The sequence below is a fragment of the Ranitomeya imitator genome, chromosome 6 (genome assembly GCF_032444005.1).
Source record: "Ranitomeya imitator isolate aRanImi1 chromosome 6, aRanImi1.pri, whole genome shotgun sequence".
Classification (NCBI taxonomy): domain Eukaryota; kingdom Metazoa; phylum Chordata; class Amphibia; order Anura; family Dendrobatidae; genus Ranitomeya; species Ranitomeya imitator.
In genome coordinates, this window is record NC_091287.1 from 131749916 (window position 1) to 131777553 (window position 27638).

At 42.5% G+C, this 27638-nt stretch overlaps 2 protein-coding genes across 2 annotated transcripts in view; one reads left to right on the top strand and one right to left on the bottom strand.

Moving 5' to 3' along the window:
* Nucleotides 1-27638, top strand: part of ACAD11 (acyl-CoA dehydrogenase family member 11) — a 147190-nt gene that overhangs the window by 95461 nt on the left and 24091 nt on the right. The window contains exon 14 of the mRNA XM_069730107.1: nt 22373-22439. Within this exon, the coding sequence (XP_069586208.1) occupies nt 22373-22439 (67 nt within the window). The remainder of the gene's footprint in view (nt 1-22372; nt 22440-27638) is intronic.
* ACKR4 (atypical chemokine receptor 4) lies at nt 787-18901 on the bottom strand. The gene is made up of 2 exons (XM_069730108.1): nt 18849-18901; nt 787-4179 (listed from the first exon to the last, which is right to left on the bottom strand). Exon 2 carries the CDS (start codon nt 4167-4169, stop codon nt 3099-3101), a length of 1071 nt encoding a protein of 356 aa, XP_069586209.1. The 5' UTR covers nt 4170-4179; nt 18849-18901; the 3' UTR covers nt 787-3098.

Below are 27638 nucleotides of genomic sequence, written 5' to 3' on the forward strand. Positions count from 1 at the left end.
ATGCCTTAAGTATCAGAGGCCTCAAGGCTATTGGCCAGAAGCACCTTAGGGAGGTGCACACAGTCTCAAAAAGAATCCGGAGTGGCTGGCGCCGCCCCCCTATGCACACAGCCAGGAAGTGTACACAAAGCAGGCCGCCATGAAGCACATGGCATGGAACCGGCAGCAGACAGATCTCACAGCATGGCACTGGGTGAGTGAGTAGATGTAACAGGCAGGTGGGGAATGGAAGGCCATGCAGTGATGCCGGCAGGGTTGTTACAGATGTCACATTTATAGCTCACCTGACCACTGCAGCCAATCAATAACGACCAGAGCAGGAAAGAGTGAGTTACACGACTGGTTGTTTTAACATTGTTTTTTTCCTTTAGTGCTGCATACTTGTAAAATAAAAAAACAACCACTTTAGTAAATTTTTCATTCGTCTTCATATATGAATCCAGCTTCTAATAGTTTGGTGACTGGATCATTGGGCATCATGGTGGCTCAGTGGTTAGCACTGAAGCCTTGCAGCACTGGGGTCAAATCCCACAAATTACAACATCTGCAAGGAGTTTGTATGTTCTCCTTGTATTTGCCCAGAGCTGCCTCCTCCTAGTTGACTGACAGCCTGCATGCTGTGTGACTTCAGGCAAAGGAGCCATCAGTCAAGCAGGAAGCGGCATTGGGCAGGAAATAGAGCTGGAGTGACAGAGGCTTCAGATCTACAATAGCTCTCCAACATCATTTACATATCAATTCAAACTTTCATTTTTCATAGAAAGGACTAGTGAAGGAGACAGACCATCAGCGTTGTCTTTTTTATTATAGTGTGCTTGAGGAAGTTGCTCGTGGTCCAGACTAATCGAAGTAGAAAACTCAGCACCACAAAAAAGAAAATGGGGCTTGTACGTCTTGCTATAGTGGTTATTTACGGTATTTTGATCCAGCAAGGAATCAAAACGTCTAACGATTGACCTAGAGCCATCTTTATCAAAGACATCTATGTGTAGCAAGAGCCAGGAACAAGGAAATGCGGCAGGGTGTAAGACTCGCATACGAGAAAAGCAGATGGCATTCAGACCACACTGATAAAGGCGTGATCAAAATAATCTGTACTTTTTTTCCATATGTGAGGAAAAAGGACATCTGGATGAGCCCTAAGTGTAATCTTCCCATGCGACTTACTTGTATAGTCAGAATTTCAATTATAATTGATATTGGACTCTAAATTTTGATCAAAGATCATAGTATCACAGAGTATAAATAGTCATGTGGTGACTTGAGATGGAACCAAAACTGTTGCACATTGAAACGATCTACATTTACATATCCCTATGGGACTCCGACTTGTCACCTCCATGTAGTTTGGGTAACTCTATGATATCATTGCTACATGTAAATGATTATATACAGCCAATTGTGCTGCAGGACTGTGCACATAGTGGTGTAATGTTATTATTTGTATCAGAAGATTAAACCATTTTACTAGGACATAAATGCCAGAAATGAAAGCCAAAATATGAGTTTTTTTTCAATCAGCCTTTGTAGTTTGAGAGATCTCTTGATGCTTCTTATTCCTGTGCCAAGTTACCAGTGATTATAGTTATGTGACTTTTGGGAATATGTTTTTTAATGTAGTCATCAGTTTAGTACATTCAGATTTACATCAAAGTCCTAAATCAATGTTCATTACTTATAGCTAATGTACATACAATATAAATAGTTTAGAAACCCCTTTTTAAAATGACTTTCCAGGAAAACCTGATATTATGTTATGTCTCGTGTGGAGCCTGAAGGGGACGGTTCATGGCTTCTGTATTCAGTGTATTACGTTCAGGTCCTACACTGTGCATGTCACTTTGTCCCAGCGTTTTACACAAACATGTATATTTGTAACAGATATGATAGATTTCCTGTGCTTTCTACAAGTTTACACATTTTCTTTCCAAAAAACATTGAATACTTATGAGTCTAATTTTAAGATGTATCATTGACTTGAGTGGACTAAAATGTATAACTTTTTTTTCATGTTTTTAAAAATTCCATTTTACAATTTCACCATTCTGTGAGCAAATGTATCCACCAGATTAATACTACAGTGTTTGCTAATAATTACAGCCTAAATGAAAATTGTCGACAGCCGATAGTTGAGGCCACTAAACTAGAGCTAGCAGCTCTTTGAAGAAAGAAGAATGATTTCTATAAATTCCACTGGTTACTAACCTTGCCCAACTAAATTATGTAATAAACTAGTTATACAAGACTCGCTTGTATTTATTGCTGGATACTGATATAGAATGACCAATTTGCAGCCTTGGCGTTCTTCACCCACCCATTTGACAGCGTCTCATCGGGGTACTATTTATTTTGCTTGGCACAAGAGTATATAATGTTTGACTTTGGTGGTCTGTAGTCTCCTGATGATTGCTGTTAAGTGGGCGGCAGAAACTAATCTAGATTACAAATTGATAATTATTAGTGATGAGCAAACGTGGTCTGATAAGGTGTTATCTGGGGACGCTCATGTGCTAGCCAACTGTCTTCGGCGTGCTCAAAATATATGGTCAAGTCCCCGCGGCTGCATCTCTCGCGGCTGTTCACTAGCTGCAACGCATGAAGAGATTGTCTAGCAAACAATCAATCCATCATATGTTGCAGCTGTCGAACAGCTGCAAGACATGCAGCCATGAAGACTCAAACATATTTTTCAAGCATGACGAAGACACTGCTGGCACATGAGCGTGCTCAGATAACACCTTATCCGAGGACTTTCGCTCATCACTAATAATTATGTATCGGTATCCAACCAATAATATTAGTGAGTCTTATATCAATAGCTTTAGATACTTGAATTGGGCTAGGATTGAAACAAGTGTAGACAGAGAGGATTCATTTTATATTTTCCTAGTGGGCTCAGCATCATGTCCTAACTAAAAGATATGGACGATTTTCAGTTAGTTATATTGTTAGCTTACACTGTACTATTAGAGTGCTGGATAGACTTGCTCACAGCACGGTGGAATTTTGAGTCTGGCATTTTTACAATAACGAGTTGTATTTTAGTTCACTCTTGTCACTGACGTTCTACAAGTTTATCTAAACACATTCTAAGAGTATTAGATAGAAAAACTGTTGGTTTCTTCCACATGTTTGTCAGAATACATCGCGTACTCTTCAGCACTCTCAGATCTTGGTCTTCTCCAAGAGCCAACTTTTTTCACTGTTTTCGCAACGTAAGTTTTAAATGTGGTTCCCATGTAAGCGTATAAAAGCGGATTGAGGCAGCAGTGAAATAATGCCATGCTGCTTGTCACTTGCATCATTAAGTCTATGGTTTTGCTGGCCTGGCAACTTGTTATCAGAACATATACTATATCAATGGCTCTCCAGAATTTGATGGCATTGTATGGGAGCTGAGTGATAAGAAAAATCCCCACCACTGCCAATAAGACCTTCAGTGACCGAAATCTTTTAATGTTTGGGGTTTTTATTAGGACTTTGGCCATGGAAGAATAGCAGAACAGCATGATGATGAAAGGGATTACAAAGCAGCACACGGTCTCCAGGATCTGAATAAAGGCCGTGACCTGTCTTACTGACTCTTTAGGATATGTTGGTAGGCAGGTATGCTTTCCATTGTGTTCCTTTATGTCACTGAATTGTAAGTCGGGGATGCTCAGCAATGCTGAAGTGGTCCAAACAAAAAGGCAAATTGCCAAGCATCTTCTCTTGAAATTTTGATGTGTTGATACTCTAAGCACTGCAAAGTACCGGTCCAAACTAATGCAAGCCAGAAACTGCATACCCGAGCTGAAGTTTACTGTGTACAAAGCAGAGGTTATCTTGCACATTGCATGTCCAAACTGCCAACCAATGGAAGCATCAACGGCCCAGAAGGGAAGGGTGAAGAGCAACAGCAGATCTGCCACCGCTAGGTTCAACAGGTAGACATCAGTCTTGGTTTTAATTTTCTTATAATATGCATAAATGGCAACAACTGAGGAATTTCCAGCTATGCCCAGCACGAACGTCACAGAGTAGAACACTGGAAGGAAAACGGAAGCAAATCTCCGGATGTCATGCTTTGTACAAAGTTCTTCATAATTCTCATAATCAAAAGCTGTGTGATTGTAATCTTCATAACTTTCAGTGGTTGTCATTGTTGTGGTGGTTATGTGTTGATTCATTCTGTTGCTTCTATTAAGGAAAATGGAGAATTAGTACATTTTCAGGAAGAATATTTTTGTTCTAGCTATGCCTCTCGTCACATTCTTTAAATTTGTTAGTAACGTTTATAGAGAATTCAAGTCTATTTCAGAGTGGACAATAGGTTTTGTAGAGCTGGCAGCTGGCCATGATGGAGGAAAGAGCTTGTAAAGGATGTTCCCTACTTTTTATGAATAGTTATCAGTAGACCAACATCTGTGACTTGTCTGTTTTTTTTTTATCTCCCTAGCCATTATAATGCAAATGATGGAATGTATGGGGGGCCGGGGGGGGGGCAGATTAGATAATATAGCACTGCATTCATATTAAGTTTTTACATTAAAACCTGTAAATGATCTGTATAGAGAATGCTTAAAGTTTAAAAAAAAAGTGCTAACCAAATGTATCACTCTACAGTTCAAAGAATAAAAAAAAACACGTATTCGATGTTTGCTTCAGGAGGCAACAATTTGGGCTCATTTACTTCTCCCCCTCCACTGACAGTGCAATGTGTGTGTAGGATTCCTAGCTAGAGATAAATGCATATTTTTCCCAAAATAATGCATTATAAAAAATATATATATTTATGGTGGATTCAGGAAACTGCTGAAGTAATCAGACCAGTCATGCCCATAATTTCTGCATGCTGCTCCGCACGTTGATCCTTTGTTCCATTCCTTAGTACATAGGCTGCCATTGATCTGTGTATTGTCTACATATGATCCGTTTTGCCCAGAGACCACAAAAGGACTGGAAAATGAACCCAACCGAATGCCAGTCTCGACCAGTCAGGAAAATTTCACTGTATATTCATAGCCATTAAACAAATCTGTGGCCAAATTACTTTATAAGAAAGCTCAGTCTGCCAGTGCATAAAACTCTTAGGCCATTCAAAAACCTCTTCCATTAGATATGGCTAATGTACCTTTTTAAGACCATATAGAAAAATATAAATGATCTATCCTACACAGCTAATGTGGTCTAAGGCTTCCTTCACATGTCTGTGTTTCAAGTATGTGTGGTATCCGTTTTTTTTCACAGATATCACATGTACCTATTTTTTTTCACAGATATCACATGTACCTATTATAATCTATACTGCTCTGCACATGTTCGTGTTTTTACACGCATTGTGTGTGCGTGTAAAATGTAGACATGTCTGTGTTTTTTTCCCCTGGCAGCACGGATGTAAAGAGCCGATAAAAGTCTCTGGGTCTTTGAAAAACACATACTTCACACAGATGGCATCCATAAACTTTGTGTTTAACATTTTAAAGTACAGGAGAAACCTTAGTTGTTTAATTCCTACTTTATCCATACTGGAAAAACACTGATGCCAAACACGATCACACGGATGACACACAGATGGAAAGCACCAATGGCACAGTACCAGTTTTTCACGGACGTGTGAAGGAGGCTTTATGGCTACTCGCATGATAAGTGAGAAGAATTAACAGCAGACAATTTATCTGTATCATAATAAGAATATTTTATGATCATCAGGGAATATTCTACTTCCATCCACATAATCTAGGCAGCTACAAGTTATTTTATCTATAGTAGGATGGAAATTGCCTGGGAAAAACAAGTGTATTCATAAATGCTCACGAGTAGTTGGGTAGAAAGAATCCAATAATTGGAGAATGAGATCTTGCTTTAGTTCACACTATGGCTACTGGTAATTCGGAGACCTTCCAGTGTGCCACACAAGTACATATCATCACTGAGTCCATGCCGTGTCTCAGTGGTGTTAAATTGACTGAATCATTTGGGAAAGATGAGTAAGGCAGATTTCGTTTTGCTTACCGAAATAGAACTGATATGTCTAAAATATTTAGCTATATGGCTAATACATCAGTAAGAAGAGGAGGGATGGGTACAATCAGGCACACCAAGCCTTTTTATCTCATCTATGCCATTAAGTCAGGATGAACTATCTGGCTCTACTCAAAAGACCAAGGCTGTTGGGACCTAATTGCGGTATATGGGCCAATTGGGAAATGAGCGCTTGTAAGGAGACTCACTAGCAATTATCAGACTTCTAAGCAAGCCAACAAACTACATTTTACAAAATAAATTGAGAAGAGTTCTTCATCTCTTCATCAGGATATCATAGTTTCCTCATGAAGGTGGCTAGGGGATTAGCTGAGTACTTGGAGTATGTAATATGTGACCAAGTTCACCAGAGCAAGAGACACTTTTTATTAGCATTTCAGGTTTCCAAGTGACAAGTGAGTGCCAGCACTCTTATCAGGTCATATTCCCCAATAGGGCAAATAATATAATTCCATCTTATGGAGCACATACATTGCTCTAAAAATTAACATCAGTTCGTTTTGTTTTTTGTCCCCTCATCTGTCTGTTACTGGGCTTTTCTGGACTAAGGAATTTAATAAACATTTCTTGTTGCATATCATACTTTTGTCTCTTGACATCTTGAGAGTTTTGTCTGCACAAAATGACTGTTTAAACCAAGCACAGAAACTTGTAGCAGACGTAGCCCTGATAAAAATCGTACCTTGGTGTCAAAATTTGTTGTGACACTTGCCAGAAATAGTTCTTTATTTAAAAATTTCTAATTAAGTGCTCGGTGCAATCTTGATATGGTTGAGCAGGTCTGTGCACCTTCTCACTGGCTTGTTCTCTATCTATTTATACCTACTTTCTTGATTGACCACAGCTCTGGCTTTAAATGAGCCACAGGAGGGCAGAGATGGATAAAAATAAAATTAAATAGGACAGTGTGATGAACTACTTTAGCCATGCCTAGATTGCATTGATTGCAGTGATTCATTCAGCTTACCAGTGACTATAAAAGAGATTTTACTGCATATTGTATGGAGTTCAATGATTCATCCTATAGATCAGCACAATGATGCCCATATACTACTTACAGACCTACTTACAGCTGAAGCTAATGGACAATGCTCTATACTCCTCCTTCTAGACCTGTCCTCTGTTTTCGACACAGTTGACCACTGCCTCCTACTACATATCCTCTCCTCCTTTGGCATCAAACACCTCTCCCTATCCTGGATCTCCTCATACCTTTCCAACTGCACATTCAGCGTCTCCCACTCCCACACTACCTCCTCATCCCACCCTCTCTCTGTTGGAGTCCCCCAAGGCTCTGTTCTAGGACCCTTACTCTTCTCAATATATACACTTGTCTTGGGACAACTCATAAAGCCCCATGGATTCCAGTAACACCTTTATGCTGATGACATTCAGATCTACCTCTCTGGCCCACATGTCACCTCTCTGCTCTCCAGAATCCCAGAGTGTCTATCAGCCATATCCTCCTTCTTCTCCTCTTGCGTCCTCAAACTCAGTGTGAGCTAAACTGAACTCATCATCTTTCCTCCATCTCATAGATCTTCCTTACCTGACCTATCGCAATTAACGACATCACGCTCTCCCCCATACCAGACGTCCGCAGCAAACTCGTCTGACCTTAACCCCATAGAGAATCTATGCGGTATTATCAAGAGGAAGAAGAGAGACACCAGATCCAACAATGCAGCTGAGCTGAAGGCTGCTATCAAAGCAGCCTGGGCTTCCATAACACCTCAGCATTGCCACAGGCTGATTGCCGCCATGCCATGCCGCATTGATGTAGTAATTGATGCAAAAGGAGCCCTGACCAAGTATTGAGTGCATTTACTGAACATACATTTCAGTAGGCCAACATTTCAGATTTTAACCCCTTCCCGACCTTTGACGCCACGTAGGCGTCATGAAAGTCGGTGCCATTCCGACCCATGACGCCTATGCGGCGTCATGGAAAGATCGCGTCCCTGCAGATCGGGTGAAAGGGTTAACTCCCATTTCACCCGATCTGCAGGGACAGGGGGAGTGGTAGTTTAGCCCAGGGGGGGTGGCTTCACCCCCTCGTGGCTACGATCGCTCTGATTGGCTGTTGAAAGTGAAACTGCCAATCAGAGCGATTTGTAATATTTCACCCATTATAACGGGTGAAATATTACAATCCAGCCATGGCCGATGCTGAAATATCATCGGCCATGGCTGGAAATACTAGTGTGCCCCCACCCCACCCCTCCGATCGCCCCCCCAGCCCTCCGATCTGGCCGGTACACTGCTCCGGCTCCCCTCCGTCCAGTGCTCCGCTCCCCCCCGTGCTCTTGTCCGCTCCCCCCGTGCTCCAATCACCCCCCCGTGCTCCAATCACCCCCCCTGCACTCCGATCCACCCCCCCCGGTGCTCCGTTCCACCCCCCCGTGCTCCATTCCAGCCCCCCCGTGCTCCGTTCCACGCCCCCCGTGCTCCGTTCCACCCCTCCCGCACTCCGATTCCGCCCCCGTGCTCCGATCCCGCCCCCGTGGTCCCCCCCCACCCCATCATACTTACCGATCCAGCCGGGGTCCCGTCCGTCTTCTCCCTGGGCGCCGCCATCTTCCAAAATGGCGGGCGCATGCGCAGTGCGCCCGCCGAATCTGCCGTTCCAAAGTGCATTTTGATCACTGAGATATAATCTATCTCAGTGATCAAAATAAAAAAAATAATAAATGACCCCCCCCCTTTGTCACCCCCATAGGTAGGGACAATAAAAAAATAAAGAAATTTTTTTTTTTCCACTAATGTTAGGTTAGGGGTAGGGTTAGGGGTAGGGTTAGGGTTAGGGCTAGGGCTAGGGTTAGGGGTAGGGGTAGGGTTAGGGCTAGGGGTAGGGGTAGGGTTAGGGCTAGGGTTAGGGTTTCGGTATGTGCACACGTATTCTGGTCCTCTGCGGATTTTTCCGCTGCGGATTTGATAAATCCGCAGTGCTAAACCGCTGCGGATTTACCGCGGTTTTTCTGCGCATTTCACTGCGGTTTTACAACTGCGATTTTCTATTTGAGCAGTTGTAAAACCGCTGCGGAATCCGCACAAAGAAGTGACATGCTGCGGAATGTAAACCGCTGCGTTTCCGTGCAGTTTTTCCGCAGCATGGGCACAGCGATTTTTGTTTCCCGTAGGTTTACATTGAACTGTAAACTCATGGGAAACTGCTGCGGATCCGCAGCGTTTTCCGCAGCGTGTGCACATACCTTTAGAATTAGGCTATGTGCACACGGTGCGGATTTGGCTGCGGATTCGCAGCAGTGTTCCATCAGGTTTACAGTACCATATACACATATGGAAACCAAATCCGCTGTGCCCATGGTGCAGAAAATACCACGCGGAAACGCTGCGTTGTATTTTCCGCAGCATGTCAATTCTTTGTGCGGATTCCGCAGCGTTTTACACCTGTTCCTCAATAGGAATCCGCAGGTGAAATCCGCACAAAAAACACTGGAAATCCGCGGAAAATCCGCAGGTAAAACGCAGTGCCTTTTACCCGCGGATTTTTCAAAAATGGTGCGAAAATATCTCACACGAATCCGCAACGTGGGCACATAGCCTTAGGGTTAGGGTTGGAATTAGGGTTGTGGTTATGGTTAGGGGTGTGTTGGGGTTAGGGTTGTGGTTAGGGGTGTGTTGCGGTTAGGGTTGTGTTTAGGGTTATGGCTACAGTTGGGATTAGGGTTAGGGGTGTGTTGGGGTTAGTGTTGGAGGTAGAATTGAGGGGTTACCACTGTTTAGGCACATCAGGGGTCTCCAAACGCAACATGGCGCCACCATTGATTCCAGCCAATCTCGTATTCAAAAAGTCAAATGGTGCTCCCTCACTTCCGAGCCCTGACGTGTGCCCAAACAGTGGTTTACCCCCACATATGGGGTACCAGCATACTCAGGACAAACTGCGCAACAATTACTGGGGTCCAATTTCTCCTGTTACCCTTGTGAATCAAAAAAAATGCTTGCTAAAACATAAATTTTGAGGAAAGAAAAATGATTTTTTATTTTCACGGCTCTGCGTTGTAAACGTCTGTGAAGCACTTGGGGGTTCAAAGTGCTCACCACATATCTAGATAAGTTCCTTGGGGGGTCTAATTTCTAAAATGGGGTCACTTGTGGGGGTTTCTACTGTTTAGGCACACCAGGGGCTCTGCAAACGCAACGTGACACCCGCAGACCATTCCATCAAAGTCTGCATTTCAAAAGTCACTACTTCCCTTCTGAGCCCCAACGTGTGCCCAAACAGTGGTTTACCCCCACTCATGGGGTATCAGCGTACTCAGGAGAAACTGGACAACAACTTTTGGGGTCCAATTTCTCCTGTAACCCTTGGGAAAATAAAAAATTCTGGGCTAAATAATTATTTTTGAGGAAAGAAAACGTATTTATTATTTTCACGGCTCTGCATTATAAACTTCTATGAAGCACTTGGGGGTTCAAAGTGCTCACCACACATCTAGATAAGTTCCTTTCGGGGTCTAGTTTCCAAAATGGGGTCACTTGTGGGGGGTTTCTACTGTTTAGGCACATCAGGGGCTCTGCAAACGCAACGTGACGCCCGCAGAGCATTCCATCAAAGTCTGCATTTCAAAACGTCACTACTTCAATTCCAAGCCCCGGCATGTGCCCAAACAGTAGTTTACCCCCACATATGGGGTATCACCATACTCAGGAGAAACTGGACAACAACTTTTGGGGTCAAATTTCTCCTGTTACCCTTGGGAAAATAAAAAATTGCAGGCTAAAAGATCATTTTTGAGAAAATAATTTTTTTTTTTTTCATGGCTCTGCGTTATAAACTTCTGTGAAGCACTTGGGGGTTCAAAGTCCTCACCACACATCTAGATTAGTTCCTTTGGGGGTCTAGTTTCCAAAATGGTGTCATTTCTGGGGGATCTCCAATGTTTAGGCACACAGGGGCTCTCCAAACGTGACATGGTGTCCGCTAATGATTGGAGCTAATTTTCCATTTAAAAAGCCAAATGGCGTGCCATCCCTTCCGAGCCCTGCCGTGCGCCCAAACAGTGGTTTAGCCCCACATATTGGGTATCTGCGTACTCAGGACAAACAGGACAACAATATTTGGGGTCCAATTTCTCCTATTATCCTTGGCAAAATAGGAAATTCCAGGCTAAAAAATCATTTTTGAGGAAAGAAAAATTATTTTTTATTTTCATGGCTCTGCGTTATAAACTTCTGTGAAGCACCTGGGGGTTTAAAGTGCTCAATATGCATCTAGATAAGTTCCTTGGGGGGTCTAGTTTCCAAAATGGGGTCACTTGTGGGGGAGCTCCAATGTTTAGGCACACAGGGGCTCTCCAAACGCGACATGGTGTCCGCTAACAATTGGAGCTAATTTTCCATTCAAAAAGTCAAATGGCGCGCCTTCCCTTCCGAGCCCTGCCGAGTGCCCAAACAGTGGTTTACCCCCACATATGAGGTATCGACGTACTCGGGAGAAATTGCCCAACAAATTTTATGATCCATTTTACCCTACTGCCCATGTGAAAATGAAAAAATTGAGGCGAAAAGAATTTTTTTGTGAAAAAAAAGTACTTTTTCATTTTTACAGATCAATTTGTGAAGCACCTGAGGGTTTAAAGTGCTCACTAGGCATCTAAATAAGTTCCTTGGGGGGTCTAGTTTCCAAAATGGGGTCACTTGTGGGGGAGCGCCAATGTTTAGGCACACAGGAGCTCTCCAAACGCGACATGGTGTCCGCTAACGATGGAAATAATTTTTCATTCAAAAAGTCAAATGGCGCTCCTTCCCTTCCGAGCCTTACCATGTGCCCAAACAGTGGTTTACCCCCACATGTGAGGTATTGGTGTACTCAGGAGAAATTGCCCAACACATTTTAGGATCCATTTTATCCTGTTGCCCATGTGAAAATGAAAAAATTGAGGCTAAAAGAATTTTTTTGTGAAAAAAAAAGTACTTTTTCATTTTTACGGATTAATTTGTGAAGCACCTGGGGGTTCAAAGTGCTCACTATGCATCTAGATAAGTTCCTTGGGGCGTCTAGTTTCCAAAATGGGGTCACTTGTGGGGGAGCTCCAATTTTTAGGCACATGGGGGCTCTCCAAACGTGACATGGTGTCCGCTAAAGAGTGGAGCCAATTTTTGATTCAAAAAGTCAAATGGCGCTCCTTCCCTTCCAAGCCCTGCCGTGCGCCCAAACAGTGGTTTACCCCCACATATGAGGTATCAGCGTACTCAGGACAAATTGGACAACAACTTTCGTGGTTCAGTTTCTCCTTTTACCATTGGGAAAATAAAAAAATTGTTGCTAAAAGATAATTTTTGTGACTAAAAAGTTAAATGTTCATTTTTTCCTTCCATGTTGCTTCTGCTGCTGTGAAGCACCTGAAGGGTTAATAAACTTCTTGAATGTGGTTTTGAGTACCTTGAGGGGTGCAGTTTTTAGAATGGTGTCACTTTTGGGTATTTTCAGCCATATAGACCCCTCAAACTGACTTCAAATGTGAGGTGGTCCCTAAAAAAAATGGTTTTGTAAATTTCGTTGTAAAAATGACAAATCGCTGGTCAAATTTTAACCCTTATAACTTCCTAACAAAAAAAAATTTTGTTTCCAAAATTGTGCTGATGTAAAGTAAACATGTGGGAAATGTTATTTATTAACTATTTTGTGTCACATATCTCTCTGGTTTAACAGAATAAAAATTCAAAATGTGAAAATTGCGAAATTTTCAAAATTTTCGCCAAATTTCCGTTTTTATCACAAATAAACGCAGAATTTATTGACCTAAATTCACCACTAACATGAAGCCCAATATGTCACGAAAAAACAATCTCGGAACCGCTAGGATCCGTTGAAGCGTTCCTGAGTTATTACCTCATAAAGGGACACTGGTCAGAATTGCAAAAAACGGCAAGGTCTTTAAGGTCAAAATAGGCTGGGTCATGAAGGGGTTAAAATAATTTTTTCAAGCTGGTGTTATAAAGTATTCTAATTTACTGAGATAATGACTTTTGGGTTTTCATTGGCCATAAGCCATAATCATCAACATCAACAGAAATAAATACATCACTCTGTTTGTAATGACTCTTTATAATATATGAGTTTCACTTTTTGTTTTGAAGAACTGAAATAAATTAACTTTTTTATGATATTCTAATTTTGTGAGATGTGCCTGTATTTCCTTTCTTTTGGTTTCGTTCCAGTTAACATTTTTCATCAATTTGGTTTTTACTCTTGGACATAAACTAGTTCTAAAATCAATTATATGTATGACCCCTAGTAGGGAAGCAAGAAGAGCTCATGTGATTGCATGGTTATGTAGAACATAGAAATATGGAAGAATTGTCTAACTACATGTGATTGAAAATGTGATCATTATTTCGGAAAATGAATTAGAGCTTAAAAATTTTGGAGGTAGATACTCCAGAATGTGAGTAATGGTAGATTTCTTCTCCATTTGTGTAAATATAAGTAAACTAGTCTATATTATTGCGCTTGTCTATGTGTGTATATAATAATTACAAAATGTGGTCTGCTATGTACAGGACACAACGCCATTCTGTCAATTGTTGAACATCTGGTATGTTTCTGCCTGATACTGTAAAATCTTCCATGGGTTAAGAACGTGTTATAGGAAATCACTGTTTCCTATTACGTGCTATGCATATGACCTTAACTTTTCTGTTCAGCCTTAACCATTCTGTTTAGTGGAATAGTAGTTCTGTAAAATCCATGTTTGTGACACAATGAGTTGCTGATCACGTAAAACCACTATATCACAATTTAGTTATGTAATCATGGAAAAATGTGATGCATAGCCAGTAATTTAATGCAAATACAGTTGTGCTCAAAAGTTTACATACCCCGGAATAAGTTTTGCTTTTTTTTGCCTTTTTTCAGAGAATATGAGTGATAGCACCAAAACTTTTTCTCCACTTATGGTTAACTAGATGGTGGTCGGATTCTAACGCATCGAGTATTCTAGAATATGCATGTCCACGTAGTATATTGCCCAGCCACGTAGTATATTGCCCAGTGATGTAGTATATTGCCCAGTGACGTAGTATACAGCACAGAGCCACGTAGTATATTGCCCAGTCACATAGTATATTGCCCAGTCACATAGTATATTGCCCAGTTAAGTAGTATATTGCCCAGTGACGTAGTATACAGCACAGAGCCACTTAGTATATTGCACAGCCCACGTAGTATATTGCCCAGTCACATAGTATATTGCCCAGTCACGTAGTATATTGCCCAGTCACGTAGTATATTGCCCAGCCACGTAGTATACAGCACAGAGCATATTGCCCAGCCACGTAGTATATTGCCCAGCCACGTAGTATATTGCCCAGTTACATAGTATATTGCCCAGTGACGCAGTATACAGCACAGAGCCACGTAGTATATTGCCCAGTCACATAGTATATTGCCCAGTTAAGTAGTATATTGCCCAGTGACGTAGTATACAGCACAGAGCCACGTAGTATATTGCACAGCCCACGTAGTATATTGCCCAGTCACGTATATTGCACAGCTCACGTAGTATATTGCCCAGCCACGTAGTATACAGAACAGAGCAAATTGCCCAGCCACTTAGTATATTGCCCAGTTATGTAGTATATTGCCCAGTGACGTAGTATACAGCACAGAGCCACGTGGTATATTGCACAGCGACGTAGTATACAGCACAGAGCCACGTAGTATATTGCCCAGCTATGTAGTATATTGCCCAGCCACGTATGTCACAGGTTAAAAAATAAACATATTCACCTTCCGATCCGAGGGCCCTTTGTAGTTCTGTCGGCAGCTTCCGGTCACAGGGTGTGATGACGTCGCGGTCACATGACCGCGACGTCATGGCAGGTCCTTCTCGCGCAGGTGCGCAGGACCTGTGATGACATCACGGTCACATGACCGTGACATCATGGCAGGTCCTTCTCACGCAGGCACGCAGGACCTGTGATGATGTCGCGGTCACATGACCATGATGTCATGGCAGGTCCTTCTTGCGCAGGGCCTGTGATGAGGTCGCGGTCACATGACTGTGACGTCATGGCAGGTCCTTCTCCCATACCATCGCTGGCACCGGAGCCTGCCGCTTGCATGGAGCGGTTTCCGGAGCGTGGCAAGGAGTGGGAAAGGCGGCGGAAGGTGATATAATGTTTTTGTTTTTTTTAAATTATTTTTAACATTAGATCCTTTTACTACTGACGCCGCATAGGCAGCATCAATAGTAAAAACTTGGTCACACAGGGTTAATAGCGGCGGTAACGGAGTGAGTTACCCATGGCATAACGCGGTCCGTTAACACCGGCATTAACCCTGTGTGAGCGGTGACTGGAGGGGAGTATGCAGGCGCTGGGCGCTGATTGCGGGGAGTAAGGAGCGGCCATTTTCTTCCGGACTGTGCCCGTCGCTGATTGGTCGTGGTTGTTTTGCCGCGACTAATCAGCGATTTGGATTTCATTGACAGACAGAGGCCGCGACCAATGAATATCCGTGACAGACAGAAGGACAGACAGAAAGACAGACAGACGGAAGTGACCCTTAGAAAATTATATAGTAGATGGTTGGGTGAAGCCATTTATTGTCAAACTACTGTGTTTTCTCTTTTTAAATCATAATGACAACCCAAAACATCCAAATGACCCTGCCAGGGTATGTAAATTTTTGAGCACAACTGTATATTTTATGCTTACATTCTGAATGTATGCATATGTACAATGATCTTTGCTGACCTCTCAAAAATCTATAATGCATCTTCAAGCATGAGTTTTTTTATCTTTAAAATCCAGAAGTAATCTAGAAATCGGACAAGGCAGCCACAGGGAGCACAGCTTCTTCATGGATTCCCTGTGTCCATCAGCTTCTTTTGTAGGTAAGAAATTAACTGGAATATAAGTTGGTGTGCAAGTAGGTGCATGATCGCACTGACCACTAAATACTGGCCACTAAATAGACTGTGTCTGTTTAGTGGCCAGTGTGAGCATGTGCCTACATGGTGCATGTACACAAACTTATATTCCAGTTCATCTCTTTAGGTTTTTAGTTTGTTGTGTTTTTTGTTTATTATGTGCAAATAAAGGTGTGGCCTCCCTTTTGCTTTGAGCTGGACATTATTCAACTATTTCCCCATGGCTGTGTGTCCATTAGCCTGGTCTCAGTCCTTTTCCGTCTTTGGCCACATGTACATCACTTGACAAATGGTAAGGCTTTATTCTAAAGATTAGGACAGTCCCCAAATAGGGTCACCGTGACGTGGTGGTATGGCTTTTACATTTTTTTTTCTTTCATCAAAATTATGTTCGCTAAGCACCCTATATTTTCATTCACTATTGCTGTTTATTTACTGCAGGGTATTTGCTTATGCTTTTATCTTGGCATAGCCTTTTTATAAGCTAACACAGTATCTGCCATTACTACCTCTTTGGGTAAGGTACTTGCATAGCAGAGTACTCTAAGGCCATGTTCACACGTAGCATCGGGTCCCTGCGGGTTCTCCCGCAGCGGATTTGATAAATCTGCAGGGCAAAACCGCTGCGTTTATCCCTGCAGTTTTATCACGTTTTGTCCTGCGGTTTCCGCTGCGGGATTCACTCCTACTATTGATGCTGCAATATGCAGCATCAATAGTAATGTTAAAAATAAATAAAAAAAAATGGTTATACTCACCCTCTGACGTCCCGATCTCCTCGGCGCTGCACGCGGCGGTCCCGTTCCAAAGATGCTGTGCGAGAAGTACCTTCGTGACGTCACGGTCATGTGACCGCGACGTCACAGGAGGCCCTGCTCGCATAGCAACCTGAGACCGGACGGCCGCGTGCAGCGCTGGGAGGTGAGTATATCATTATTTTTTATTTTAATTATTTTTTTTAACCACAAATATGGTTCCCGGGGCCTGGAGGAGAGTCTCCTCTCCTCCACCCCGGGTAGCAACCGCATATTATCTGCTAACTTCCCGCATGGTGGACACAGCCCCATGCGGGAAGTAAGCGGATCAATGCATTTCTATGTGTGCAGAATCGCTGCGATTCTGCACAAAGAAGTGACATGCTGCGGGTTGTAAACCGCTGCGTTTCTGCGCGGTTTTACCCACAGCATGTGCACAGCGGTTTGCGGTTTCCCATTGGTTTACATGTTACTGTAAACGCAATGGAAACTGCTGCGGACCCGCGGCATCAAAATCGCCGCGGTTCCGCGGTAAAAACCGCAACGTGTGCACATAGCCTTACTGTAAAGAACCCTTTCCTATGCAAATGTCAAAATTGTATTTCTTCCACACATAATGCATATCCTGTGATCCTTTGAGCAAACATATGAATAGCATAACTGCTAAAGTGTTATAAGAGAGAGGCTAGATATATCGTTCTTATTCAACTAAGAGAAAACGTTAATCATTTTAGCTTCCTGCCTATATGCACTCTCAAGCTCACCTGTACCATTTTTACAATGTAGAGCCTGAATCTAAATCCCTTATCTTAATCTTAAAAGGGATTTAAGGGATAATATTACCACGTGCACTCAGGTTCACTTTTTTGTATGCACCCCTCATATAATATTTGCTTTTGCAGCTTCTTCTTGGCATTAAATTCTACTGCCTAGTTTACTTGGGTTGAGAAGTTTCACAAGTCTTTTTCGAAACACATGTAGCGTTTTCTTTGTGGCATTGTTTTTTGTATCTTGGCATGCGGACAGTTGTAGAACAGAGAAATGTAATTTCCTTTACCCCCTCTACTATAAGAAATGTATTAAAAGAATTCAAGAGTGTAATTCATTAATTCTTCAACTTGACTCCAGACTAATATTTTAGCATTGGCCTATTTCCTATTAAATTATTTTAGCAGTTGTAATAGCGTTAGATTGTGAGTAACGTTAGAGTAACAATCAAATTCTCTGCATCACAGCTCTGTGATCAGCCGTCAGTGCCAATGAGACATACTTGTTTCGTGTTTTCCTAGCCTTTTAAAGGACTTTATACGTATGCAAGTTGTGTACTTTCTCAGAGGTGGAAGAGTTTCATCACTATTTGATAAGTGTTGTAGCTAGTAGCAAGTATGTATTCGCCCTTTATCCAACACTTGAGTTTTTCATATTTGGTCCAATAACTTGGCTTTATTATCGGAAATTGTGGGATTTTTTAGGCTACCGTATTCTATTGTTAATTTGTCACTGGAAAAATGTATATTCTGCCAGAAAATGTTTTACATTAAGTAGGAATTTTTAAGGACCATCTAAAAGTATTATGGACCTAAAGCACATTTTGCCTTGTGAATTGACTTTATCAGATAGACTAAGATTTTGCTAGGATTCTTTTTTTTTTTTTGCTTTGCTTTTTTCTTTGTGTATTGCAGATGTTGTCCATCTGAACAGAATTAGCCACTTGTTGGCTTAGACAGAATTAAAGCAACAAATCAAGTGCAGCCGAGCTTCCCGAAAGTTACATTAGTGCAACTCCTGTAGAGAAGACTGCAAAGTCCATCACAAGGAAAATGGGAATTACAACCAGATTGTGCTATAGACAGTGAAAAGTTTACAACTGACACTTTATCTTCTTCTCTATCTCTTGCATACTTTTGAGTTATGAATATCACATATTCATCATATATTCATCATAACCATTGCATAATTAGTCATAAATTAGCTTGACAGTGACTAGTGAAATTCAAATTACATATACAACAAGTCAAAAGTGTTTCATATTAAAGTCAGTCATAAAGCTACAATAGAGATGTACTCAGTAGTTAGTTTGTTTCCTTGATTTGGTAGAAAATTGCATAATTGAGTTTACAATAAAAAGAAATCAAGAATAACTTATGAAGGCATCACATGAACTCACCTCTATTGCAGAAAGCCTGGGTTTTATGTAGTGCGCGGACTAGTATAAGAATGTCGGTCAGGAAAAAAAAGTTTACAGCTTTTTTTTTTTTTTTTTCTGTCATTCAGCCAACACCCCTCCCTTTTCTGGAAAGTATGATAAAGCTCTCCCTACTTGTTTTTCTTTTCATTTTTAGTTTCAGGAAATATATAAAAGCAGGAGAGTGCTTTATTCTATAAAGTACTCTTTTAAAGGCAAAGTTGTAGTTATGTTCTAATAGTTTAGTTTATTGTTTCTAAATCTTCAGCTAATATAAAGAATTCACATACTCGAGATCTAGTTATTTATTTTTTAACCGTGATCTATAGATTATCGCTGTTCCTATTGGGACTAACCATCTAAATTCCCTATTAGTATGTCTTTGGATTTTTTTTCACCATATTCTTTCCTCCTTTTTCTACAGCTTGTTTTCTCTGCCTTTCCTGATATACTTTACCTCCATGGGTTGGAAATCTATGTACAAACCCCTCCCTACTGCTATCACTAGGGGTGCCTTCACATTGCGTTAAGGGTTGGGTCTTCTGTCTAAACCCCCACCCACAAAACGAGATTCTGATGTATGTGACGATGGGGCCGTAGACTGCAATGGTGCCTACAGAACAAATGCGCGCGCTGCCGTGCCTCATTTTCGGGCTTTTACGCCTACTGTAGACCGACACAGAGATGTGGTCTACTACGTCTGGGTGTCCACCTCCAGTAGCCGTATACACCTGAAAATGATGCATGACAGAGCGCACGTGTCCCTCTGTAGCACCATTATGGTCTATGGCTATACCTCAGAGTCCCGTTTTGCTGGGTGTTCGGACAGAAGCCCCTACAGGGCCACTGAATAGATGCCTAAATGCAATGTGAAAGCACCTAAACTCAGGGGGAGGTAGAAGGAAAGGTGAGCCATCAGGAGTAGGACCTCTGATGCATGTGCTTGGTCTACAGCAATTTTTAGGTTGATTGTATGTCAAATACCCACATGAATACCAGCACCTAAAGTTCCAAGTTAAAACCATTCCAAGGGACTACGCTGCCTCTGCAGGGTTTGATTTTTCATAGTGCACACATTTCCTTCCTAGGTAAACGATATATACATGCACATGACCAGCATCGCGATATAAAAGAAAACCAGGCCACTATTAGAATGAATCTGTCAGCAGGTTTTTATGGAATGCTAGAGCAGTATAATTTAGGGGCTGAGACCCTGATACCAGCGATGTCACTTTCTTGTCTGCATGTTGTCATTTTGAGACAATCACTGTTTTATCTGCTGCAGATCTATCAATGCTCAAATGCTGAGCCATGTATAACCCCTCACCACCATGAATAAGCCCGCCCACCACACCATTGATTGACAGCTTTCTGTCAACGTACAGTGTAGACAGAAAGCTACTAATCAGTGGTGGGGGTGCAGTTACACAACAGGAGGACCACATAGCAGAAAATATCTAGTCCTGTAGTAATAATCTTCTGCTGATAAAACACCGTATTTTTATTTATTTATTTTAAAAACACAACCCAGTAAGAGTCACATCACTGGAATCAAACTCTCCACCCCTACAACATACTGTCCTCTGATGGCATAGCAAAAACCTACTGGCAGATTCCCTGTTAAAGGGAACCTGTCACCCCGAAAATCGCGGGTGAGGTAAGCCCACCGGCATCAGGGGCTTATTTACAGCATTCTGTAATGCTGTAGATAAACCCCGATGTTACCTGAAAGAGGAGAAAAAAACGTTATATTATACTCACCCAGGGGCGGTCCCGCTGCTGGTCCGGTCAGATGGGCGTCTCCGGTCCGCTGCGGCACCTCCCATCTTCATTACAAGACGTCCTCTTCTGATCTTCAGCCACGGCTCCGGCACAGGCTTACTTTGCTCTGCCCTGTTGAGGGCAGACAAAATACTGCAGTGCGCAGGTGCCGGGCCTCTGACCTTTCCGACGCCTGCGCACTGCAGTACTATCCTCTGCCCTCAAGAGGGCAGAGCAAAGTACGCCTGCGCCGGAGCCGTGGCTGAAGATCAGAAGAGGACATCATGGAAAGAAGATAGGAGGTGCCGCAGCGGACCGGAGACGCCCATCTGACCGGACCAGCAGCGGGACCGCCCCTGGGTGAGTATAATCTAACGTCTTTTTCTCCTCTTTCAGGTAACATCGGGGGCTTATCTACAGCATTACAGAATGCTGTAGATAAGCCCCTGATGCCGGTGGGCTTACCTCACCCGCGATTTTCGGGGTGACAGGTTCCCTTTAAGAACCGTGTTCTGGTGCCTTCTATCAAAGCAAACATACAGTACATCTCTTAGGAGTTTTTTCTACAGCAGCAAAGGCATATAAAAAACAAAATATTAATACATCCAAAATATGAATGTAGAAAATTCAGAACTCAGGGCAATTATTGTTACAAGTACACGGAGCAAACAAAGGATATACAGTGGGTATGGAAAGTATTCAGACTTTGTTTCATTGCAGCCATTTGGTAAATTCAAAAAAGTTCATTTTGTTCTCAATTATGTACACTCTGCACCCCATCTTGACTGAAAAAAAAACAGAAATGTAGAAATTTTTGCAAATTTATTAAAAAAGGAAAACTGAAATATCACATGGCCATAAGTATTCAGACCATTTGCTCAGTATTGAGTAGAAGCACCTTCTGAGCTAGTACAGCCATGAGTCTTCTTGGGAATGATGCAACAAGTTTTTCACACCTGGATTTGGGGATCCTCTGCCATTCTTCCTTGCAGATCCTCTCCAGTTCCGTCAGGTTGGATGGTGAACATTGGTGGACAGCCATTTTCAGGTCTCTCCAGAAGTCCTCATTTGGGTTTGGTCAGGGCTCTGGCTGGGCAGGTCAAGAATGGTCACAGATTTGTTCTGAAGCCACTCCTTTGTTATTTTAGTTATTGACACTGGTCAATAGTGTGGTGTTGTCCTTGATGGATAGACTATTGGGCCAGTAGTTCTTCAATAATGTTTTTCTCACGTTGTCGCTTTTTATGATTATGGAATGTGTATACATTTAAGAATCTGGCTTTTCTTATAATATGAACATCCTACTTACAAGAATTCAGCTGGTGTAGCCGAGATCTGCAATGGAGAATTGTGCTAATTCTCCACTTTATAGTAAACCATATTCCAGCCTCTTAATCATTTTAATATATCTATTTTTTTACATTTATTTTTATACAAATTGGTTCCAAAAATAATCTAATTTAAAAATGTCATCTAATGATAACCAAGCAAATATCCTTTTATGGGAAGCAAATGAGTAATAAGACATGTACGTGAAAAACATGTTTTGAGCCATATTAGTGACCTTTATTTCCATTATAGAAATAATCTGGTTAGAACATGTGGGTCATCTTGCCTTAATGATGTTGTATGATAGAATAGTTTCGTTGACATGATCATAAAAGCAAAGTTTTATAAAAATTAATCTTGAAACCTATTTTGATGACTTGCCGAATTTGTGTCTTTTTTTTTTCCCTCTTCTATAGGTGCTGGAAACTCTAATTGCAAAATAGCGATTGTAATGGGTAAAACAGAAAATGTCTCATCCTCCAGGTATATGTTAAGAGCAACAGCTCCTCTGTATAAAAAATGTTCTGATGGGGCCCTGGCACTCTACCGGGAGGGATCCGTGTGATATGCCATTCATGTCTGATAGTTAACATTCTTATCCATAATAATAATAATAATAATAATAATCTTTATTTTTATATAGCGCTAACATATTCCGCAGCGCTTTACAGTTTGCACACGGAAAAAGCCAATTGTAAAAGGAAGCAGAGAATCGCAAACACCTTGTGTTATTAGAAAACGAGCAACTGTTTGAAATCTGATTTTTATGATAAATATAAGTTTTTAATGTGTATAAAAAAATTAAATAAATATATATGAATCTTGCAATCTGTACATTAGCCACTAGGGATATTCTAGACTCCTCCTTTATGTTATTTCAGAAAACTCACTTGTACAAAGGGCGTTGTGAATGGAGTGGGAGCTGTTATATATCCTACTATAAACAATGGATCATGTGTGATCCGTTATCTGCCCATGATAATACTTCTGAAGAGTCTTCAAGAAAGAGCAGGAAATAAGAGTTTAATATGGCCCTAGAAGCCAGTGTGAAAAGTGCAAAAAAGATTTCTAAAAAAAAATAAAAATTAAATTGGTTAAATACTTTTAAAAAATCTCAGAGCTCCAGTTATTCTGTTTTCCATCTTCTCCTGCATCGCTACATTAGAGATATTCACATGTGGTGCTTTGTAAAATCTCTACTTGTAGTTCAACTGTATTGCAGAAAAATTGATGTATGATGCAAGTCTACTAGAAATTGGAATGCAATAGAAAAATGGATCCCCTCTGATAAATCAGATAATTAAGACAATGAACCTTTATTTAATGATGCCATTTAAAAACCCCTGAAAGTGATACACACTAAAGGCAGGGGACACAATTAAAACCTTTCTAAATTGTGAAAGGGAGTAGCGGCTAGATGCCTGTAATGTCCCTGTAGTGCCCTAAATCTATTTGAACCTAAGCAGCAGAGGTTTTTTACAGCTAAGTTTCATAATGGCTCTCCCCACAAGATGTTGACTATACCCTAACTAATCCACAGAACTTGATAAGCCTATTAATATAATAATGAGCCATAGTACTATAGCGATAGGAAAGAAACGGACCAAATTCAAGTAAAGTTACTGATGTATATTACCGCCTCATTGAAGGAGACTTGGTACTAAAGGTCTACTACTTACTTAGGCTAGGTTCACATTGTGTTAACAGCAGCCCGTTCAACACATGCGTTAAACGGGCTGCGATAACGCAAGTGCCGACTTGTCATACCGCTAGCGCAGATAGAGCTAGCAGATGCTCTATCTGCGCTGGCAGTGACGGACCCGGAAACGCTGCAGCCCGCTTCCCAGGGTTCATCACTCAATGACGGTACATCACTAGCGATGCGTCCGACACAGGGCTTAATGGCGGCATTAACGGACTGCGTTACACCGCATTATGCCGCGGTGTAACGCAGTCTGTCTAACGGATTGGGGAAACGTAGTGTGAACCCAGCTGTCATGATAAGGTAATTCAGTACCACAATGGACATTGAGGTCAGAGCACATACAGTGACCTGACAATAACCCAAAAACATAGAACGAGCTCTGAGACGTGGAAACTCTGCTGACAGCAATCCCTAATCCTCTCCAACACACTAAAGGCAGCCGTGGATTGCGCCTAACGCTCCCTATGCAACTCGGCACAGCCTGAGAAACTAGCTAACCTGAAGATAGAAAATAAGCCTACCTTGCCTCAGAGAAATACCCCAAAGGAAAAGGCAGCCCCCACATATGACTGTGAGTAAAGATGAAATGACAAACGTAGAGATGAAATAGATTTAGCAAAGTGAGGCCCGACTTTCTGAACAGAGCGAGGATAGGAAAGGTAACTTTGCTGTCAACACAAAACCCTACAAAACCCACGCAAAGGGGGCAAAAAGACCCTCCGTACCGAACTAACGGCACGGAGGTACACCCTCTGCGTCCCAGAGCTCCCAGCAAGCAGGAAAAAACAAATAGACAAGCTGGACAGAAAAAAACAGCAAACAAAATAGCAAAGCAGAACTTAGCTATGCAGAGCAGCAGGCCACAGGAACGATCCAGGAGGAATCGGGTCCAATACTAGAACATTGACTGGAGGCCAGGATCAAAGCACAAGGTGGAGTTAAATAGAGCAGCACCTAACGACTTCACCACATCACCTGAGGAAGGAAACTCAGAAGCCGCAGTACCACTTCCTCCACCAACGGAAGCTCACAGAGGGAATCAGCCGAAGTACCACTTGTGACCACAGGAGGGAGCTCTGCCACAGAATTCACAACAGTACCCCCCCCTTGAGGAGGGGTTACCGAACCCTCACCAGAGCCCCCAGGACGACCAGGATGAGCCATATGAAAGGCACGAACAAGATCGGGAGCATGGACATCAGAGGCAAAGACCCAGGAATTATCTTCCTGAGCATAACCCTTCCACTTAACCAGATACTGGAGTTTCCGTCTTGAAACACGAGAATCCAAAATCTTCTCCACAATATACTCCAACTCCCCCTCCACCAAAACCGGGGCAGGAGGATCAACAGATGGAACCATAGGTGCCACGTATCTCCGCAACAATGACCTATGGAATACGTTATGTATGGAAAAAGAATCTGGAAGGGTCAGACGAAAAGACACAGGATTAAGAACCTCAGAAATCCTATACGGACCAATGAAACGAGGTTTAAACTTAGGAGAGGAAACCTTCATAGGAATATGACGAGAAGATAACCAAACCAAATACCCAACACGAAGTGGGGGACCCACACAGCGTCTGCGATTAGTGAAACGTTGAGCCTTCTCCTGGGACAAGGTCAAATTATCCACTACATGAGTCCAAATCTGCTGCAACCTGTCCACCACAGTATCCACACCAGGACAGTCCGAAGACTCAACCTGCCCTGAAGAGAAACGAGGATGGAACCCCGAGTTGCAGAAAAACGGCGAAACCAAGGTAGCCGAGCTGGCCCGATTATTAAGGGCGATCTCAGCCAAAGGCAAAAAGGACACCCAGTCATCCTGATCAGCAGAAACAAAGCATCTCAGATATGTTTCCAAGGTCTGATTGGTTCGTTCGGTCTGGCCATTAGTCTGAGGATGAAAAGCCGAGGAAAAAGACAAGTCAATGCCCATCCTACCACAAAAGGCTCGCCAAAACCTCGAAATAAACTGGGAACCTCTGTCAGAAACGATATTCTCTGGAATGCCATGTAAACGAACCACATGCTGGAAGAACAATGGCACCAAATCAGAGGAGGAAGGTAATTTAGACAAGGGTACCAAATGGACCATCTTAGAGAAGCGATCACAGACCACCCAAATGACTGACATCTTTTGAGAGACGGGAAGATCTGAAATAAAATCCATAGAGAGATGTGTCCAAGGCCTCTTCGGGATCGGCAAGGGCAAAAGCAACCCACTGGCACGAGAACAGCAGGGCTTAGCCCGAGCACAAATCCCACAGGACTGCACAAAAGTACGCACATCCCGCGACAGAGATGGCCACCAAAAGGATCTAGCCACTAACTCTCTGGTACCAAAGATTCCAGGATGACCAGCCAACACCGAACAATGAACCTCAGAGATAACTTTTTGTCCACCTATCAGGGACAAACAGTTTCTCCGCTGGGCAACGATCAGGTTTATTAGCCTGAAATTTTTGCAGCACCCGCCGCAAATCAGGGGAGATGGCAGACACAATTACTCCCTCTTTGAGGATACCCGCCAGCTCAGATAAACCCGGAGAGTCGGGCACAAAACTCCTAGACAGAGCATCCGCCTTCACATTTTTAGAGCCCGGAAGGTACGAAATCACAAAGTCAAAACGGGCAAAAAACAGCGACCAACGAGCCTGTCTAGGATTCAACCGCTTGGCAGACTCGAGATAAGTCAAGTTCTTATGATCAGTCAAGACCACCACGCGATGCTTAGCTCCTTCAAGCCAATGACGCCACTCCTCGAATGCCCACTTCATGGCCAGCAACTCTCGATTGCCCACATCATAATTTCGCTCAGCAGGCGAAAACTTCCTGGAAAAGAAGGCGCATGGTTTCATCACCGAGCAATCAGAACTTCTCTGCGACATAACAGCCCCTGCTCCAATCTCAGAAGCATCAACCTCGACCTGGAACGGAAGCGAAACATCTGGTTGACACAACACAGGGGCAGAAGAAAAACGACGCTTCAACTCTTGAAAAGCTTCCACAGCAGCAGAAGACCAATTGACCACATCAGCACCCTTCTTGGTCAAATCGGTCAATGGTTTAGCAATACTAGAAAAATTGCAGATGAAGCGACGATAAAAATTAGCAAAGCCCAGGAACTTTTGCAGACTTTTCAGAGATGTCGGCTGAGTCCAATCATGGATGGCTTGGACCTTAACAGGGTCCATCTCGATAGTAGAAGGGGAAAAGATGAACCCCAAAAATGAAACCTTCTGAACACCAAAGAGACACTTTGATCCCTTCACAAACAAAGAATTAGCACGCAGGACCTGAAACACCGTTCTGACCTGCTTCACATGAGACTCCCAATCATCCGAGAAGATCAAAATGTCATCCAAGTACACAATCAGGAATTTATCCAGGTACTCTCGGAAGATGTCATGCATAAAGGACTGAAACACTGATGGAGCATTGGCAAGTCCGAATGGCATTACTAGATACTCAAAATGGCCCTCGGGCTTATTAAATGCAGTTTTCCATTCATCGCCTCGCTTAATACGCACAAGATTATACGCACCACGAAGATCTATCTTGGTGAACCAACTAGCCCCCTTAATCCGAGCAAACAAATCAGATAACAACGGCAAAGGGTACTGAAATTTAACCGTGATCTTATTTAGAAGGCGGTAATCTATACAAGGTCTCAGTGAACCATCCTTCTTGGCCACAAAAAAGAACCCTGCTCCTAATGGCGACGATGGTGGGCGAATATGCCCCTTCTCCAAGGACTCCTTCACATAACTCCGCATAGCGGTGTGCTCAGGCACAGATAAATTAAACAGTCGACCTTTTGGGAATTTACTACCAGGAATCAAATCGATAGCACAATCACAATCCCTATGCGGAGGTAGGGTATCGGACTTGGGCTCATCAAATACATCCCGGTAATCAGACAAGAACTCTGGAACCTCAGAAGGGGTGGATGACGAAATAGTCAGAAATGGG